The 14832-nt window shown below is 38.6% G+C and overlaps 1 protein-coding gene and 1 long non-coding RNA gene across 9 annotated transcripts in view; one reads left to right on the plus strand and one right to left on the minus strand.

The window, feature by feature from the left end:
- Positions 1-14832, minus strand: part of LOC145532133 (ankyrin repeat domain-containing protein 26-like) — a 77618-nt gene that overhangs the window by 18164 nt on the left and 44622 nt on the right. For 3 of the 8 annotated variants that reach the window (XM_081556551.1, XM_081556558.1, XM_081556550.1), the window contains 6 exons: positions 13616-13786; positions 9116-9149; positions 8705-8840; positions 6970-7018; positions 5931-6108; positions 1872-2807 (listed from right to left, as the gene is read on the minus strand). In XM_081556551.1, coding sequence (XP_081412677.1) covers positions 1872-2807; positions 5931-6108; positions 6970-7018; positions 8705-8840; positions 9116-9149; positions 13616-13786 — 1504 coding nt within the window. The remainder of the gene's footprint in view (positions 1-1871; positions 2808-5930; positions 6109-6969; positions 7019-8704; positions 8841-9115; positions 9150-13615; positions 13787-14832) is intronic. The other 5 variants (XM_081556557.1, XM_081556555.1, XM_081556554.1 and 2 more) reach the window with 2 other exon arrangements.
- Positions 2547-5842, plus strand: LOC145532139 (uncharacterized). Its single transcript, XR_014073028.1, has 2 exons — positions 2547-3261; positions 4777-5842. It is a non-coding gene; the product is annotated as an uncharacterized LOC145532139 (long non-coding RNA).

The following is a 14832-nucleotide window of genomic DNA, read 5'->3' on the forward strand; positions in this document are numbered from 1 at the left end:
CGGTTCTATTGAGATGGGTGAAACTGGAGCCCATTATACAGAGTGAAGTAAGCCAGAAAGAAAAACACCAATACAGTATACTAATGCATATATACAGAATTTGAAAAATGGCAACGATAACCCTATATGCGAGACAGAATAAGAGACACAGATGCATAGAACAGTCTTATGGACTCTGAGGGAGAAGGTGAGGGTGGGACGTTCTGGGAGAATAGCATTGAAACATGTATATTGTCATGTGTGAAACAGAACACCATTCCATGTTCGATGCATGAGACAAAGGCTCAGGGCCGGGGCAATGGGATGGCCCAGAGGGATGGGATGGGGAGGGAGGTGGGAGGGGTGTCCAGGAAGGGGAACACATGTAAACCCATGGCTGATTCGTGTCAATGTATGGCAAAAACTACTACAATATTGTAAAGTAATTAGCCCCCAACTAAAATAAATAAATTTATTTAATAAAATTAAAAAAAAAAGAAATGGGTGTGAATGTGCAACAAGTGGTGGAAAATTCCACCCTGTGGAACATTTCCCCCTCTTTCTTTATTAGAGGCTTTGATTAACTTCAGAGATCGTCACATATTCCAACCAGTGCTCAGATCTTTCCAACAGAGTCCTATCCCAGCAAAAAAAAGGAGGCCATTCCCTTGTGGCTTATCTATTTGATATCTAGTGGTGTGTATGTGTTCATTCAAAACTCCTAATTTATCCCTCCTCCCCACCTTTGCCCTTGGCTAACCATAAAGACCTGCTGTAGAGCACAGGGAACTTGACTCAGTATTCTGTAGTCACCTACATGGGAAAAGGAACTGAAAAAGAATGGATGTGTGTATAACTGAATCAATTTGCTGTACATCTGAAACTAACACAAAATTGTATATCAACTATATTCCAGTATAAAAGAAAAATCAAATTTAACAAATGAGGTTGCTCCCATGGCCCTCAAGGAGCCTCGTTATCCTGGCCTCCACCTACCTGCCTCTGGACCGCAGCCCCTACAGCCCTCTCCCTGACTCACTCAATTCCTGCTGCTCTCAAATCCTGCTGCCACCCTTCATTTTTATGGGGCAATCTGGTATTCAAATGATAGTAATTGATCCTTAAAATGAGAATTATGAGCAAATTGTTTGTAAACATGTGCTAAGTTAATAGCATAACTAGCAGTGGGAAGATGAAAACAAGAAGAGTTTGGTTAAAGCTCACCACTTGAGTCCCAAAGTATGATTTAATGACAAGTATATTTAAATGACTTGCCAATGAATTATCAATTAGTGACAATTCTTTAAAGAGTTGAGAGGCCATAAGAATAAATGATTCAAGCCTGAAATGTTTTCCAAGTTAATTCAAATTTACATGAATAAAATTAAAATTATACCAACAAATATGACAAAAAGGTATGACAAGTTATTGAAGCCAAAGTACTATATGTAAGTGATAGCATCTGGGAAACGTGGAATTGACTGTCAAGGTAATCCATGTACCTGAAGCTTAATTTCAAAATATTCATTTTAGGTTTGAGCATTTCTTTTATCTGCTTCATCATTATACCAACATGTGGTAACATAAAGATGAAAATTATTATCTTAATAGTAAAAGACTAAATTACTAATACCTGTCTATATTAAAAATTTAGAACTTAATCTCTTAACATTTCACAAGTGACACGATGTCTCCACTCAAAGTGAAGCATCTCTCGGGCCTAATTTTTATTTGCTGGATACAAGGTGTGCGTTTAGGCTTGTTTAGAGACTATATATTCACAGCCTGTGTATTTTTTCATTTAACTAGATTCACCATTTAGCCAGAATCAAGAATCACTTTGAATTTTCTTTCAGGAAGTCTGAGAATTATTTCTCCTTCTGGATACTTACTTCTCTTTCTGCTTTCTCATTTTCATACTGACACATTCTCTCTTTTAAATGATTGCATTCGTTGATTAACTCCTTGTTTCTTTCCTCCAGCATCAGACATCGTTTCTCCCTTTCAGCAAGAAGTTTTCTCATGATCTGCTGAAACTGGTCTTGGATGCTAATGACTGTCTTCTCTTTACTGTCGGCTCTGTTTTGTGCATTATCCAGTTGCTGTCGGAGCAACATGTTTTCACTCTGGAGCTGAGATAATCTCTCCTCTAAGGATTCCTGCTTTCCAAGGTATTCATTCCCTTTGCTTTGTTCGTTCTGATACATGTGTTCAATTTCCTGCTTTTGACACTCTGCTTGGTGTAGGTCTCTCTGGACACGTTCTAACATCAAAGTCTTTTCTCTGAGATCATCTCTCGTCTGATATGGCTTGATTCTTAGCTTATTGAATTTACTTTCCACTTTAGAAAGTTGCTGGGAAACCGTCTCACTGTTACTTTTCAGCTTAGTCACATCGAACTTCATTTGGTCCTGCAAGCATAACCTCTTGTCTTTTGCTTTCTGGAAGCCAAGTTCCAGGTCTCTTTGTGATGTCTGACCTTGATCACAATCGTGTATGTCAGCAGCCAGTCTAGAACAGAAGGATTCCACTTCTGTTTCCAGTCTTTGTTTGCTTTGTTTTGCGTTCTCCAGCTCAGAGTTTAGCATTGCTTTCTCAGCTACCAGAACATTAAGCTGACCAGTATACTGGGATATAGTCTTTGTTAATATTTCCTCATTCAATTTCATTGCCTTTTGAAGATTTTCAATATCCTCAAAATATTTCTTCTCCTTTTCCTGATTCTGATTTTTTACTGCATCTATTTCCAGTCTTAGGCTGGCAATCTCATCCTGCAGCATGTGGTTTTTGCATAACAGATCTTTTGTTTTTCCACCACTATCAGAAACCTAAATGAAACAAAGGAGACTTCTAGTTAGTACTCAATAAAATGACATTTCATTATTTCCTCCGAAATGAAACACTAACCTGTATGTTTATACAATGAAAAGACTGCAACAAGTGGCTCTCCAACCAGAAACATTAAGGTTTCATACAAACCTCAAACTTTATACAAGCAGAAACTCCCAAAGGTTCAAAAACTTAATTGAAGACAATGAATCCATGAAAGGAAAAAGAAATCCCAAGCGACTTTTCAAGAAGCTCAGAACTGAAAAGGCTTTTCTCTGAACCACAGCGAACCCAGAAGGCTTAAAATGAAAGATTTCTAGAGTTGACTACACTTAAAACTTGTATCCGATGTGGAATATTTATACAATGGAAAACTACTAAGCCATGAAGAAGAATGAAATAATGCTATTTGCATCAACAGAGATGGACCTAGACATTATCACACTATGTGAGGTAAGTTAGACAAAGACAAATATTATATCATACTGCTTATATGTGGAATCTAAAACGAATTTATTTACAAAACAGAAAGAGACTCACAAACATAGAAAACAAACTTATGGTCACCATGGAGGAAAGGAGGGTAGGGGAAGGGATTAATAAGGAGGTTGGGTTTAACATATACCATTATATATATAGCAAAGTGTATATAAAATAACCAGTAAGGATCTACTGTGCAACATTAGGAACTACATTTAATATTATACAAGAAGAATCTGAAAAGGAACGTGTGTGTGTGTGTGTGTGCGTTCCTCACTCAGTCATGTCCAACTCTTTGCATCCCCACAGACTGTAGCCTGCCAGGTGCCTCTGTCCATGGAATTCCCCAAGCAAGAATACTGGAGAGGGCAGCCACTTCCTTCTCCAGGGGATCTTCCCAACCTAAGGATCGAACCCAGGTCTCCTGCTTTGCACATGGATTCTTTACTGTCTGAGCCAGCAGGGAAGCCCCATTTATATAATATACACACACATATACATATATGTCTTAATCACTGTGCTGTATACCTGAAACTAACGCAATATTGTAAATCAACTGTGATGCAATAAACAACACCACTCACTACCTTTAAAAACACTGCATCTGATACCTCCTATACAGCTACTCCACAGCAAGAGCCATAGCTCTCTATATATTTAAATAGATTATATTTTGTACAGAAATTGTTTGAGAATATGCTACCTTTCTAACATTTTAATAGGCAATTACAGACTTATACCTATTGACAACTGTACTAAGGACTTCCACAAACATCAATTAACTCATTAGCTATAATGATTCAGGAAAGGAAGAAGTTAAAACTATATAAGTAAGCTGCAGGCTTTTCACCAGGTCTTCTGACTCTATTAGTCCAATTACATCAAACCACAGTTACTGCTCTAGTACAAACATATCAATACAAAATCATCTTCCTATTTCATTCATGGTATATACACTAATGGTAAATAAGGTAAAATTTAGAGAGGTCTTCTTAGAGGATCATGAGATTATTTCCTGCTGTAATAACTTTCATTCTCTCTTCATACTGTTTAAAATAGTAAGATGGGAGAAATACAATGAAAAACATAATAATGATCACTAAGTGTATACTATGGCATATCTATCACTGTTTTCAAAAGTTCCTTGTACTGAAACAGGACACTACAAAGAGCAAAGGCTCATTTTCTCACAAGTACAAGAATGACTTCCAAAGCATGGTCTCTGAACTGCCTATAGTTTTCCTCCTTACCTTCAGTGGAAGTATAAACTAACCTAATGATCAAGGAAGGGAAATCACTACCAAATACTAGAATATCTACTATTAGTAGCAAGAGTTTTTGATTTTTATTCCCTCGTTGGGAAGGGGGGCTTCTATAAGTTTATTCTAAGAAAACACCTTGTTAAAATGTCCAAAAGTATTTTTGCAACTCATGTTGCAGCTTTTACAAACTGAAAAACTGTAAATGACGTGGAAATGCCGTTGACAGGGTATTGGTTAAAGAAATGACAGCGGAGCCAAGAACGGATTCTGATTTGGACACTGGAGATCAGGACGTGCATGGAGTGACCGACACGCTCGCCCCAGAGCAGAGGGACTCTGTCGGGCAGCGCAGTCGATGGGGGAGCACACGTGATCTGCCTGGCCTGAACCACAATCAGGGTCCCGGCTCCTTTGAGACAGTCGCAAAAGATCTGAGATCAATTCCATGGAAAATATTAAAGGCCTCTCCTTGGATGAGGCCATTGTATGTCCCAACCTGACTGATGTAGACAAATGGATTTGAATTACCAATAGTACTTTTCCGAGCTCTCCCCGAGAGGTTTTCATTGTGGGAGATCTGCTGCTAGGACCTCAGGGATGGGACCCAGTCCATGTTTGCGAGGGACATCGGCTGGGGAGTGAATTCCTCTGCTCTGAGATGCCACTCGAGAACTCTGAAGAATGAAGGAGAATCGACTTCAAGAGTGTTTGGTTTCTACCAACTGCTGGAAAAAAATTCCACGGGGAGCATTCCTGCACCTCTCGAGGACGCCAGTTAACACCTGTCCTTGAGGACTCTACTGTGAGGGAGAACCCAGCTGGGGAAGCTGGAGCCAGCTCTGAGCTGTTCACGGGGCAGGTGGACTGGAGGACTGAAGGGCACCGAGTGAGGGGGTCCATGACCCTCAGCCACCTGCCACATTGAAGGCTAGAGGTAACTTGATGTAAAATTAGGCACGATCTTCCCTCCCCATGCCCCTTCTCTTCTAGACCTATTCACTCACCAGTGGTCCCTCAAGGCAGAAGGATCTGTCGCCTGAGGCGAGCGGAGAGCTTAACCTCCAGTTTCTACAACAATCTCAACCCTGTGGTTTCTCAGTAACTATTGTGTGAGCTACTGACGGGACCTCTTCCTCCCTCTGATCGAATAACTGCACCCAGCATTTCAGGATTATAGAATTCTTATTTCTGGCCTTGTTACTTGGGGAACTTTGAATTTCTTTGCTTTTGTTCTTAAGAAGTAACCTAAAATTTCCTATAACACTAAATAAATGGTACAACACTAAATAAAATGGTACTTCTCCAAAAAAAGGGGATATTATAAATAATATTGATGAAATAGTGTTAGAAATTTGAAATTTTCACCAAAGATTACTCTACCTGATTCCGATTATTTCTCCTAGTCTTCAGCTCCATTCTGAGTGCTCGGAGAGTGAGTTCTAGTTGTTTCATTTCAACTTCTTTAGTATATTCGTCTGCTTTTCTTAACTGCTCCCTATTTTTTTCATATGACATATTAGCATTTCTTCTATTCTCTTCTTCTTGCTTTAAGGTGAATCTGAAAAATTTAGAGAACTCTTAGAAAATCACGGGATTATTCGCTGCTGCTGCAATAACTTGCATTCCTTCTTCACAATCTTTAAAATAATAAAAATGGGGGGGATACAATGAAAAACACTTAATAATGATCATTGTTTTCACACAAAGGGTTAAGAATAAAATCGCATAAAATTTTGTGGGTTTTTTTGTCTTGAGAAAAATGGCTACTTCATACATCTGTGGGTGGGAATGTAAAGTAATGTAAACTTTCTGAAGAATAGTTTAGAAATATAGGTCACAGACCTTTTTAAAACTTCTCATTCTTTAACCAATATTATTATAGAAAAATGTATTCAAAATAATTTTAAAAGGTAGAAATGAATTTATAGAAAAGATGTTCCTTGCAGTATTAAATAGAATACAGAAAAGTGAAAAACAACTGAAAGTCAATTTGGTAAATAAGTCAATTTGGTTTCCAATATGGTGGACTCCTGTATGGTCATGAAAATGATGATTTGGAAAAATATACATTAAGTTATTAGAAGCATTCACTGTTAAGAACCTGCTATATTATTTCCAAGAATTTCACACTCAATACGTTTTCTCCCCTGTAAAATCCAAGAGGATAAGTTAGTCCTTATAACACGCCTACATCTTTGCAGTATTAAATGAAACAACAGTTCAAATATTTCTTTAAAAGCGAGATGTATGGTACCTCAAGCTGCCGAGCTCTTGTTCCCACTCTGCTTTCTGATGTTCTAACTATGATTTCATTTCTTTGCTTTCTGACAGCTCTTTTTGTAGCCCACAAACCTTACTTTTCATTTTGTGAATTTCTCCTCTAAGTAGTTCACAGTGGCTTCTTCGAAAATCTACTAACCTTTCATGGGAAAAAACTGCACCCTGCATTTTCAACAAGCGACCAGAATCTGCGTGACAAAGAAAACAAAGATAGAAACAAACAAACAAAAATTTATGTGCGTAATTTTTGAATATAAAGGACTGTGCCTTTCACAGTCAGTCATCCAGGCACTGAACAAATATTGTCTATAATGTGGAAGACATTCTTCTAAGGTCTGAGATAAAACAGATGCCCCCGGCTCTTGTTTAGCTTGAAGTGTAGTACAAGAGAAAGACAAATCAGATAATTATGACCTCAGAGAGATACTGTAAGAAAAGAGAGTTTTATGATAACATAACAGAACTTGACACAGATTGGGTCCAGGAAAGAGTTCCCTGGGGAAGAGATGTCACACTGAGCAATGAAGGATGAGCAGGAAGTAGTGAGCAGAGTAGGAGGAACAAGCCTGGGGTCAGTCTCCAGCCACCATATGTTTCTAACCAAGACAGAGGGAGCAGCTACCGATTTACCTTCCTGAGTGGAGCAAGCAAGAACAACACGGACAAAATACGTTAAACGATGATTTTCATGACAAAGGCCTTCAGGGAATGCAGGACAATGATGGAGGTTACCCTAAGGAACGCCCCAGCTCATGGCCTGGAGAGAATTTCCAGGCCCCAACACGAGGAGAAGGAATGGCAGCTGAGTCCACCACGCTCCCCAAGTGGAGGTGATGAAGCTGAGAGTCTGGGGAAACCAACGTGGGCAGACATCACAGGTCAGAACCGTGGAGAGGAGGGAGTGGGACACAGAAGAAGGACCCTGGAGATCTAAGGAGGAGCCCCGCGGGTATTAAGCAGAGGAACGAACAGTGCACATGTGTGAGAAACCACCTGAGACCAGGGAGAAGCCAGCTGAAAAGACTACAGGAAACCGTGCCTGGTGCTCACTCACTCCCAGGAATTCTACCTATTCTCCTGAACCAGGCTGGAAAAACTACTTACCGGCAGAATGAACAGGGTAGTCAGCCAGGTCTTGCCTCCAAGGCAGGAAATAATCAGCTCTAGCCCCAGGGCCCCTATGGATGCACCTAACAAGTCTTGAGAAGCAAGAGCACAGAAGGATCTCTGGAAAACTCTCAATATTTGGAAATTAAATCACACGGATCTAAATAACCCTTGGATCAAAGAGGTCACGAAAAGAGAAAGTACAAAGTTTTTTAAACTGAAGGAAAATGAAAACGTTAAGACCAACAGACATTTTAGGAAACTGACAAGCTGATTCTAAAATTCAGTAGAAAGAAGGGTAAAAACTAAAACCAGATGGAACTACACAATTGTGACCTTTAACTTCACAGCAAAGAGAGGCAACAGTTGGGCTTGAAGCAAGGGGGTAGCATGATGAGACCTGAATGTTTAAAAATAGGCAATAATTACAGTTGCTGTGCAGACAGAGGTTCTGCCAGGTGGAGTGGCAGGGAAAGAAGTCCTGAGATTATTTCAGTTACTCTAGAAGGAAAGTGATGCTGACCTGACCGAGGGTGAAGGCACAGGAAAGAAGAAGAGTCAACAGAAGGTACAGTGAGTGAGAAGGATCATAGGCCTGTGGCTCAGAGTACACACTCACTTTCATGTCCTTTTAATGCAAGATATACTTCTAAGATGCACAGCACTGTAACATATCCCTGGCTCTAGAGCAGTACTGACAAGGTGTGCATATATCACTACTCGACACACAGACAGGCTTTCTGTTAACATTTACACTGCAGTCCTACCTTTACACCCCACGTCGAGAGGTTCTACTTGCAACATGGAATTCGTAGAGTAAAGCACGTCACCATCCTCAGAAACAGTCTCAGACGACTGAGTTAAGTCATCCAGGTCGTTCCCGTAATTAATTTGTTCTTTGACCTACACATAAATAATACTGTTTCACAATGTCCTTAAAATATGTATAAAATATACTGAGTGTACAGAGGTGATAAATCTCTGTATCAAAACAAAAACAGACATTTCTTAAGAGATTTTTATCAAAAGGATAACTTTATCAACAGTGTTTCTAAATGATGTGTGCAAAGTAAACTTCCCTACAACAAAGGAAGGTTTTCTATTTTACCACTATTCCTTTTACAAAGTATTTTCGACAAGGATAATATTTTTGAAAGTTCATTTTTTTTTTACTATACCTTCTTCTTTTCATACGGTGTTTTCCTTGCAGGCCTAAAAGAACAAATGATTCTTTTCAGGCTAATATTAGATATTCAAAAATACAAACAATACCTAAACTTTTCTTTTTTATATAAACTCTGCATTGGTAAGTAACTGTCTATAAAGGATGCAGAAATAAGTAAGAGCAGCATTAAAGGACACAGAAAATATATCAGTAATATTAATAAAGTATTAAAGTAGATCCAAGGGGAAGGAAAAGCATAAAGTTACCTGCGTTGTGTGATAGGAAACAGTATACCAGTGTCTTTTGCACCTGTCCTTTTCAATAAGAACTTTTATGGCAATATGACCTATCTGGGAGGTATCCCTTCAGTCCTTCTAAGAAAGAAACCCATTGGAGTAACCAAGATATTAGCTTTTTGAGGATGTCCTATGCATCGGCCAGGCATTATTAGAAATGCTTGACGTGTCTTAAGGGCATGTTGATCCTCGCAGTCACTCTGAGAGACAGGATAGGAAGACATGGAGCGCACAGAGGCTGAGAAATGTGCCCGAGCCCACTCAGCATGTCACCAACAGACCCAGAATCCAAACCCAGGGAGTCTGGCTGCCACACTGCTCTTCTAGACTATGCTGAGAAAGTAATATTGAAAAGTCTTTTTAAGTAATACACTAGCAAATGAATCTATAGTATCATTTCAGGTCTAGCTATAGCTACAAATAACGATTTCTGAAACTTAAAACATATTTCTCAAAAATTAAAAAGACTTCAGAGGTAGGCAAGACTGGAAATCTACTGTCAATCAAGTTTTGTTTTTTGTAAAGAAATTCATCGATAGGCATTCATTCAACCATTCTGCTGTTTCTTCATGCACCTGACATACATGTATTGAGCACACAACATGTGTTAATGACCTGCTTAGTACAGGAAGCACGGTTTTTGTCATTTAGATCTTTATCATCCAAAAGAAATAATTTGTGAAAGACTGTTAATAATTGTTTTTCTATTGAATATAAATAAAATGTTCCCTTTCCTCTGGAATCTATAAACAACTATGAAGTTAATATGATGTGATGTTTCAGAGTACCTTACGAAATCATAGCTACTCACCATGTTACTATCAACTAGAATCATCAAGAAATGACCATATCCTATTCAGTATAGCCTAAGTGTAAATTCACAATTATGTAATTTTTGAAAATCTATATATGATAGAATTAACTTAAGTAATCATCTGCATATTCCATTACATAGGAATATTACACATCAGACCAATGAAAAAGCCCTTACCATAAAACTATACATGAACAGAAGTATTATGTAGAATTAGTTTACTGTAATACTTTAAAGATAATGTCATATAATCAATAAGCTTTCTAGTATGGAAATGCAAACAAGATTAAACTAAATAAATACGTCTTCTGCTGGCTCATTCCCAATAGCATATATACTCTAAAAGCTCCCTTCTTGGAGTATAGGAATGCAAGGGATTTCTGTGTGTTAATTTTATATCCTGCAACTTTACTATATTCATTGATCAACTCTAGTAATTTTCTAGTAGAGTCTTTAGGGTTTTCTATGTAGAGGATCATGTCATCTGCAAACAGTGAGAGTTTTACTTCTTCTTTTCCTATCTGTATTCCTTTTATTTCTTTTTCAGCTCTGATTGCTGTGGCCAAAACTTCCAAAACTATGTTGAATAGTAGTGGTGAAAGTGGGCATCCTTGCCTTGTTCCTGACTTTAGGGGAAATGCTTCCAATTTTTCACCATTGAGGATAATGTTTGCTGTGGGTTTGTCATATATAGCTTTTATTATGTTGAGATATGTTCCTTCTATTCCTGCTTTCTGGAGGGTTTTTATCATAAATGGATGCTGAATTTTGTCAAAGGCTTTTTCTGCATCTATTGAGATAACCATATGGTTTTTTTCTTTCAATATGTTAATGTGGTGTATTACATTGACTGATTTGCGGATGTTAAGAAAACCTTGCATTCCTGGGATAAAGCCCACTTGGTCATGATGTATGATCTTTTTAATATGATGTTGGATTCTGTTTGCTAGAATTTTATTAAGGATTTTTGCATCTATGTTCATCAGTGATATTGGCCTGTAGTTTTCCTTTTTTGTGACATCTTTGTCTGGTTTTGGAATTAGGGTGATGGTGGCCTCATAGAATGAGTTTGGAAGTTTACCATCTTCTGCAATTTTCTGGAAGAGTTTGAGTAGGATAATGAGAAAACAGAAAGAGAAATTAAGGAAACAATACCATTCACCATTGCAACAAAAAGAATAAAATACTTAGGAATATATCTACCTAAAGAAACAAAAGCCTTATATATAGAAAACTATAAAACACTGATGAAAGAAATCAAAGAGGACACAAACAGATGGAGAAATATACCGTGTTCATGGATTGGAAGAATTAATATAGTGAAAATGAGTATACTACCCAAAGCAGTCTATAGATTCAATGCAATCCCTATCAAGCTACCAACGGTATTTTTCACAGAAGTAGAACAAATCATCTCACAATTTGTATGGAAATATAAGAAACCTCGAATAGCCAAAGCAATCTTGAGGAAGAAGAATGGAACTGGAGGAATCAACCTGCCTGACTTCAGGCTCTACTACAAAGCCACAGTCATCAAGACAGTATGGTACTGGCACAAAGATAGAAATATAGATCAATGGAACAAAATAGAAAGCCCAGAGATAAACCCACGCACATATGGACACCTTATCTTCGACAAAGGAGGCAAGAATATACAATGGAGAAAAGACAATCTCTTTAACAAGTGGTGCTGGGAAAACTGGTCAACCACTTGTAAAAGAATGAAACTAGAACACTTCCTAACACTGTACACAAAAATAAACTCAAAATGGATTAAAGATCTAAACGTAAGACCAGAAACTATAAAACTCCTAGAGGAAAACATAGGCAAAACACTCTCTGACATAAATCACAGCAGGATCCTCCATGACCCACCTCCCAGAATATTGGAAATAAAAGCAAAAATAAACAAATGGGACCTAATTAAAATTAAAAGCTTTTGCACAACAAAGGAAACTATAAGCAAGCTGAAAAGACAGCCTTCAGAATGGGAGAAAATAATAGCAAACGAAGCAACAGACAAACAATTAATCTCAAAAATATACAAGCAACTTCTGCAGCTGAATTCCAGAAAAATAAACGACCCAATCAAAAAATGGGCCAAAGAACTAAACAGACACTTCTCCAAAGAAGACATACAGATAGCTAACAAACACATGAAAAGATGCTCAACATCACTCATTATTAGAGAAATGCAAATCAAAACCACAATGAGGTATCATTTCACACCAGTCAGAATGGCTGCTATCCAAAAGTCTACAAGCAATAAATGCTGGAGAGGGTGTGGAGAAAAGGGAACCCTCTTACACTGTTGGTGGGAATGCAAACTAGTACAGCCACTATGGAGAACAGTGTGGAGATTCCTTAAAAAACTGGGAATAGAACTGCCATATGACCCAGCAATCCCACTGCTGGGCATACATACCGAGGAAACCAGAATTGAAAGAGACGCGTGTACCCCAATGTTCATCGCAGCACTGTTTACAATAGCCAGGACATGGAAGCAACCTAGATGTCCATCAGCAGACGAATGGATAAGGAAGCTGTGGTACATATACACAATGGAATATTACTCAGCTATTAAAAAAAATACATTTGAATCGGTTCTACTGAGATGGATGAAACTGGAGCCCATTATACAGAGTGAAGTAAGCCAGAAAGAAAAACAACAATACAGTATACTAATGCATATATATGGAATTTGAAAGATGGTAACGATAACCCTATATGCGAGACAGAATAAGAGACACAGATGCATAGAACAATTTTATGGACTCGGAGAAGGTGAGGGTGGGACGTTCTGGGAGAATAGCATTGAAACATGTATATTATCATATGTGAAACAGAACACCATTCTAGGTTCGATGCATGAGACAAGGGCTCAGGGCCGGGGCAATGGGATGACCCAGAGGGATGGGATGGGGAGGGAGGTGGGTGGGGGGTCCAGGAAGGGGAACACATGTAAACCCATGGCTGATTCATGTCAATGTATGGCAAAAACTATTACAATATTGTAAAGTAATTAGCCCCCAACTAAAATAAATAAATTTATTAAAAAAAATAAATAAATAAAAGCTCCCTTCTTAACATAAAACAAGAAACGCCTTTGAACTCCACATTCCTCTTCAGTTACCATCCAGTTCTTCATTGCCTGTCCCAGTAACATTTCTTAAGGGATGTTTATGTGTATTCACTACAGTCCAGCTTCCAAGGGGACTATTTACTGAAATGACTTCTGGCCAAAGGCACTGGTCCTCACCTTAACCTTTCAGCAGTGTTCGTCCACTAGAGTTGAGCAATCTCTTGTCTTGGCCTGAGCACTGTATAACGCTGCTCTATTTCCAGAAGAAGTATTCAGTGCTAATATTTCTCCCCCTACAAACAAGGAATCTGTAGAATGTACCTGTCATCACCCCGATCTACTTCCCTTAAAATGCTGTCATCATTCACGTGCAGCAGATCACCAGTCAGTGAATCGGTCTTTTCAAATATTGGTGCAATCACACGTTCTTCCGGTGTCCGTTTGTCATTGTTCTTTTTCTTTACTCTCTTCCTGTGCACGCCAGGATTGCTACTTTAAAAAGTCCACAAAAAAACCCAATGTTTTCTAATAATTCAACAGATAAAGAATAAAAAAAACAATTCTTGTAAAATGCCAACTCTTGCCCATCTTAAGTCTTTGATTAACTCACAAAACAGTTATGAAGTACCAACCACATGCAAGAAAACAAATTCTTCCTTCAAACACAGATATAAAATTATGAGACAATATGATACATAAAAGTTGACATATGAAAGTGACCAGTGAAATAAGGAAGGATTTCCAGAAGAAGTGAAGAGAGGAGGTCATGAGAAACAGAAAAGGGAGAAAATCTTTCTACTTGGAGATTTGAATGTGATCACCAACATCAGGCACAGGGCATTTAGGTTGCTTCCTAGGAACCTGGAAGGAAGAGTACAAAATACATGGAAGAAAGCAGAGAGATGCATCTGGAAAGACATTGAGAAGAACCTCAAGGGCTACACTGAAAACCTGGAATCCACTGGCTAAGTGACTTGACTCTTAGACATGGGAGTCATAATTAGATTTACACTATATTTTTCATTTTGCTACTAAATATAATAATGGTGAATTTAGGGATTTCCCTGGTGGTTCAGTGCTTAGGAGTCCACCTGCCAATAAAGGGGGCAGGGGTTCGATTCCTGGTCAGGGAAGATCCCGCATGCCATGGTGCAACTAGACCGTGCTCCACAGCTACTGAAGCCAGCACCCTAGAGCCCACGTTCAGCATCAGGAGAAGCCACCACACTGTGAAGCCCAAGCATTGCGGCAGCAAAGACCCAGTGCAGCCAAAAATAAATTAAAAAGAGAATTCAGAGAAAAAAGTAACACTTAATTTAGGTGGTATTTTAAATGACATGAGGCACATATACCATGAAAGAAGAAATCAAGGAAATATCTGGCCAAGGGAGGAGAGTTTACTTTTAAACCACCTGCATGATGTGGTGACAGCAGCATCATGGCTGAAAGACCAATGCCTCATCGGTTCTCCCGCCACCAACAGCAATTTGGCCTCCATCCATGGACATACTCAAAGCGCTAGGAGAAAAAACCCTGCC

This window comes from Giraffa tippelskirchi, chromosome 13 (assembly GCF_054371585.1).
Source record: "Giraffa tippelskirchi isolate mGirTip1 chromosome 13, T2T-mGirTip1v1.2.pri, whole genome shotgun sequence".
Taxonomy (NCBI): Eukaryota; Metazoa; Chordata; class Mammalia; order Artiodactyla; family Giraffidae; genus Giraffa; species Giraffa tippelskirchi.